This window comes from Nannospalax galili, unplaced genomic scaffold, assembly GCF_000622305.1.
Source record: "Nannospalax galili isolate Female #2095 unplaced genomic scaffold, S.galili_v1.0 scaffold636, whole genome shotgun sequence".
NCBI lineage: Eukaryota > Metazoa > Chordata > Mammalia > Rodentia > Spalacidae > Nannospalax > Nannospalax galili.
Window position 1 is genome coordinate 1,518,228 of NW_008338112.1, and position 5,671 is coordinate 1,523,898.

General features: G+C 49.8%; 1 protein-coding gene across 2 annotated transcripts; it reads left to right on the forward strand.

Annotated features, from left to right (window-relative positions):
* Positions 1 to 159: 159 nt before the first annotated feature.
* On the forward strand, positions 160 to 2,418 carry Sstr1 (somatostatin receptor 1). Of its 2 annotated transcripts, none has more exons than XM_008832896.3 (2): positions 160 to 487; positions 870 to 2,418. In XM_008832896.3, the coding sequence occupies exon 2, from the start codon at positions 1,214 to 1,216 to the stop codon at positions 2,387 to 2,389; it is 1,176 nt and encodes a 391-aa protein (XP_008831118.1). In that variant the 5' UTR covers positions 160 to 487; positions 870 to 1,213; the 3' UTR covers positions 2,390 to 2,418. The 2 variants fall into 2 exon arrangements, with proteins under 2 accessions (XP_008831118.1, XP_008831117.1); XM_008832895.3 differs by having other exon boundaries at positions 160 to 449.
* Positions 2,419 to 5,671: the final 3,253 nt, after the last annotated feature.

Here is a 5,671-nt window from a genome sequence, read left to right on the forward strand (position 1 = left end):
GGGACGCGCGGGCGGAGCTGTTCCAAGCCTCTCAGCCTTACCTTTCCCAACTGAACACCTAGATGGATTTTCAATACCCCGCCTGACAGGTTCCGGAGGGAGCTATAGCTCCTCCTGAGCTCCCAGCCCCGCTACCCGATTTCTGCAGTTGGTGTTCCAGGGGGAAATGCAGGGGCTCTGGGCACTAAAAGCTTTATTAGAGATTCTCGGTGATTCATTCAGTCTCCTGAACACTGCCGCTCTCAAAGAGCTGCAGGCAACAAACGCGCCGCTGTGGTCCTTCGCGCTCACAATGCCCTCTGCTTAGGACTGGTTTCCACCGCTCAGTGTTTGCGTGGGCTCGTTCTGCCGCAGCCGGGTCCAAAGGGAGTTGGACCCCTAGAAAACATCAGTGCGCCACCAGACCGCACACGCACTTTGCAGGAGCGGTCTCCCGCGTCGGTCCGGAGGTAGGGCGCTCTAGGATCCGAGGCCGGATCAACTGCAGGTCTGAACTGCTGGGCAAGCAGGGGAGGAGGTAGGGGTGTAGGGTCTTGGGCAGCGCGGCCGAGGGGAGCTGAGGTCGCTGGCATCACCAACCAGGAGAGAGCAGCAACTGAGGGAAACAGCTGAACTCCAGACACCTATGTCTTGGGTTCACTTTGGTCTTTACTTTGAATAGTAGTGGGGTGGGTGGGATTTATCCTTCCGGAAGGCTATAAACTTCCTGGGTCCCTCCGAGGTGTGGGTAAAAATGCTGAGAGGGAAATCTGAAGCAATTCTTTAGTTAAGCCCTGGGAAGCCTTGGAAGGGGAAAAAAAAAAAAAAAAAAAACCTGGGGGAGTGGGGACAAACCACCTATGTGCCTCTCCCCTCCTTTTTTCCCGTAGTTGCTGACGCGATGGTGTTGCCTATTAATCATTCACCAGTCCAGAGCAGGGCCACTTAAAGGCTGTGCAGCGCAGGACTCTGGCTTCTTGGCCTCCGCTCTCCACGCTCCAGTGTGCCCAAGGCGCCCCGGAGCTGCAGGAGGCCGCGCGCTAGCAGCCGCTGAGCTATGCGCCCCGCTGGCTCCGGTAGGAGCCCGGCTAGACTCGGCTGCCACGCGCTGCCCAGAGGCGCCAGTCGGCTGTGAGCTGCAAGCCAACGGCCGGGTGCGGAAGGAGGACTCGGGCAGCCGGGCGCAAGGTGAGCACCGCAGGGCCGGTAGCCCCACCGGCCCCCATCAGCTGGGATGTTTCCCAATGGCACCGCCTCCTCTCCTTCCTCTTCTCCTAGCCCCAGCACTGGCAGCTGCGGGGAAGGCGGCTGCAGCAGGGGCCCGGGGTCTGGCGCTGCGGACGGCATGGAGGAGCCGGGCAGAAATGCATCCCAGAATGGGACCTTAAGCGAGGGCCAAGGCAGCGCCATCCTCATCTCGTTCATCTACTCTGTGGTGTGCTTGGTGGGACTGTGCGGGAACTCCATGGTCATCTATGTGATCCTCCGTTACGCCAAGATGAAGACAGCCACCAACATCTACATCCTAAACCTGGCCATTGCTGATGAGCTGCTCATGCTCAGCGTGCCCTTTCTGGTCACTTCCACGTTGTTGCGCCACTGGCCCTTCGGCGCGCTCCTTTGTCGCCTTGTGCTCAGCGTGGACGCGGTCAATATGTTCACCAGCATCTACTGTTTGACTGTGCTTAGTGTGGACCGCTATGTGGCCGTGGTGCACCCCATCAAGGCAGCCCGTTACCGTCGGCCCACCGTGGCCAAGGTGGTGAACTTGGGGGTGTGGGTGCTATCGCTGCTTGTTATCTTGCCCATCGTGGTCTTCTCGCGCACAGCGGCCAACAGCGACGGCACGGTGGCCTGCAACATGCTCATGCCCGAGCCTGCTCAACGCTGGTTGGTGGGCTTCGTGTTATACACGTTTCTTATGGGCTTCCTGCTGCCTGTCGGGGCCATCTGCCTATGTTATGTGCTCATCATAGCCAAGATGCGCATGGTGGCCCTCAAGGCCGGCTGGCAGCAGCGCAAGCGCTCGGAGCGCAAGATCACTCTAATGGTGATGATGGTAGTGATGGTGTTTGTCATCTGCTGGATGCCTTTCTACGTGGTGCAGCTGGTCAACGTGTTTGCTGAGCAGGACGACGCCACCGTGAGCCAGTTGTCGGTCATCCTTGGCTATGCCAACAGCTGCGCCAATCCCATCCTCTATGGCTTCCTCTCGGACAACTTCAAGCGCTCTTTCCAGCGCATCCTGTGCCTCAGCTGGATGGACAACGCCGCGGAGGAGCCGGTGGACTACTACGCCACTGCGCTGAAAAGCCGCGCTTACAGTGTGGAGGACTTCCAGCCCGAGAACCTGGAGTCTGGCGGCGTTTTTCGTAATGGCACCTGCACTTCCAGGATCACCACGCTTTGAACCGAGCGGGGGAGGCGGGAGGGGGGGGGTGGTGACGAGAAGGGGAGGCGGGGTAGGAATGAAAGATGAGGAAACACCTAAGGAAACAGCTTGGTGCGGTGGGAATCAGGCGGGGTTGGTTGCGCGGCCACCGGACTGGGTTCTGGGAAAGTCTTGTGACCAAGGTAAAACCCAGAGCTTTGTTTACCAACTGGGAAGGCTTTCAGGCCATCTTCTCAGTCCCTCCTCTTTGGAGTCTTTCCTACACTGCACTCACTCCCCACTAATTCTTCTCTTCTCCAAACCCTGTAACTTCAGTTCTTTTTCCCAGTTCTGTCCGTGCACACCAGGAACTTATTTATGTTGCCAAGAGTCTCACCCTAATCCTTTCTAGCCAGTATTTCTGTTTGCTTAAGCTGAGCCACGGTTATGGCCACGTGTTTGTTTCCCTTCGGGAAGAATCCCCAGCTCCTGTTCAGCCTCTGCCCAGTGCAGCTAAGCACACTGTCTCCAAGTACTGCTCTCAGTGTGCACAGCCTTACTTTAAGGGAAGCCAGGCTTGAGGAATGAAAAAACAGCTGGTCTTTTTTTACTCTCAGGGAAGGTGTATCCTTCCTTCCCTAGGCCCCTCCACTCCCACTTGGTCCAGAGCTGAACCTGGTGCTTTGGAAAATAGGTTTTGAGTTTCAAACCCCAGACTAGTGTAGTCCTTACACACACAGAAACACAGACACACAGACACACAGACAGACAGACACACACACACACACACACACACACACACACCCCACACACCCTTCTTTGGTTCGAAGAGGAGGTGAGAATAAGAGGAAGGATGAAGTTTGTAGAGATTTCTGGGTTGTGAGTGTGAGTGCTTCCTCTTTCCCAGACCACCACAGGGCTGTGGCTCATAAGAGCAAAAGGTTCCAAAGTCCCAGCTCCTTGTGCTTGTGACCTAAAAGTCCAGCACTTTCACAGGGGTTGGCCAGGGCTGTTAGCTTCACTGAGCTTCCCACCTCTCCTCCAGAGAGTAACAACTGGACTAGGTCTCTCTCTCCAGTTTATGTTGCAGATTTGGTGCAGGGGCCTCTGGCAACTTTAGAGCCTTGGCTAAAGCTGGCCCTGTGGCAGCCTGCAGATTTCAAAGTGTAGCCCTGGTCCCTGAGGGGTTCTGCCTTTAAGCGGTGCCTAATTTTTTCTTGTTTAACATATTTATTTATTTTCGCGGTGTTGGAAAACATGATTTTTGCTTTCTTTTTCTTTACTCCTCTAACAGGTCTGCTTTGGGGGATCCCAGGGGGCTGGAATGGGGTGGGAAAGGAGAAAGCACTCTCCTAACCCCAAAGCCCCCTCAAAACTTGCCCTGTTTTGGGCCTTCTTATCCCTTTCTCTAGCCTTCCCAATTTTGTCTGTATCCAGTGAAGTTTGGAGATTTTTCATACTTTTCTTGTTGTAGTTCCTTGTCTTATAATAGATAAACAGCAATGTGGGTTAGCTTCCTTTCCCTCCAGAGTAAATCCTAAAATCTTGGCATCCCAGGAAACATATGGGGGATCACACTGTATATGATTTGTGCATATGTATGTATGTGCATATATATATATATATATATATGTTTATCTTGATCCACTTTCACAGTCCACGAATCAATTCCAAGTACAGCCCCAAAGTGACAAGTGTGAGCCCAGCTGGAACATTTGCAATTTCAGGTTTAAGTAGCAGACAAACTTGGATCTGAGAAATGGCAGAGACTTTACTCACCCTGAGGATGTCCTTGCTTCTTCTAGGTCCCAGCAGAAGTGGTTCTTAAGTACATTAGTTAACACAGCCATTTCTTTGGAGGAATGGAAGTGAAATGACTGAGCAGGACAAGGACCAATAATTTTGCTTCTCTGTGTTTCCTGTATTCTTTGATATGCTTATTTGTACATAGAAGACACTGGACACATGTCTCGGTTGGTTGTTTAAGTAAACTAGTGTGTTTCAGTGATCCTGGGATATTAAGTCTGGTATTCTCAGGACCTCTCACTGATACGACACAGAATGGCTGAATGCACTGAAAAGGATGTTTTGTGTGCATTTGCTTCAAGAACATCCTGCTTTTCTGCAGGCAGTAACCAAGAGTTAACAATGTCTCTTACATTTTGTTTAAACAAATGAACAAATGTGCTTCTGACATAAACCAGAAAGTTTAGATCTCTTCCTAAGAACAGCATATATATTCTTATTCTTATTCTTCTGTTAAATAGATTTGTAATAGCTAAGAACCGTGAATTTACAAACAGAAATCTCTATCATTATCATCTTATCAAGACACAAACCTAGTGCTCTTAACCTGTTGCCATTATAATTAACTAAATAAACAGATGTATTAAGCCGTTGCAAGTTGTCTTGACTTCCATTTGAATTTTCCTTCTTCAGGGGGCTATTTGGACATGCATGTCTGATCTCACTAATTTCACACATTTTTGTACATTTCACTAAGATTTTAAGAAGCTTTCAGATTAACTTTGAAATATTATCAAGATTATATTTATCCTTTTAATTACTTTCTTTAAAAAGGGAGTATGTGTGTGTGTGTGTATGTGTAGAGGAGCAACAAAGAGAGTAGAAAGAAAAGAGGGAAACGGAGGAGGAGGAAGGGGGGGAGGAAAGAAGGGAGGGAGGGAGGGAAGACAAGAGCAGTAACAACAACAAGGACTGCTGAGCATGAATAGAAAGCAATACCCAGGGTTACACTCTGTTGTCGTCAAACTAACCAGACATACCTGCTTTCCTAGATGAAAGTTGCTGTCTGCTCTCATTTATGACCCCTGCTTTTGTGGTGGAGCTAAGTAACTACTGATGTACATCTGAGGAAATATGATGATAGGGAGAAGTACTTCTTACATGTGTTGCAGAGGGTAATGTGCAAAAGAGAGAGAAGTATCAGATCTCAGTGTAACAGGAGGGTGTGTTTTACTCCTTGCTCACTTGTGACCATTCCTTCCTGGAGGCTATAACAAGACATGGCGAGGATATGTTTTTAACAGGCTTTACTTTTTATAGCAGTCTTATTTTCACAGTGAAATGAGTGGAAGTCATATTTCTCAAGCAGATGAGAGAGGTAATTCCAGTATCATAGTCAGGTGGGGGCTTCGAATGCTTGCAAATGCCATGTAACTACAGAATTCATCTGGTTTTAGACATTATCTTAGTGTGGCTAAGAAGAGCTGTACTTTTGTATTTCAATTGTTTTTAAAAGCCACAGCAAGGTATTAAATACAAAGTTTAACCTGCAACTTAGATATGTAATACTTTTTT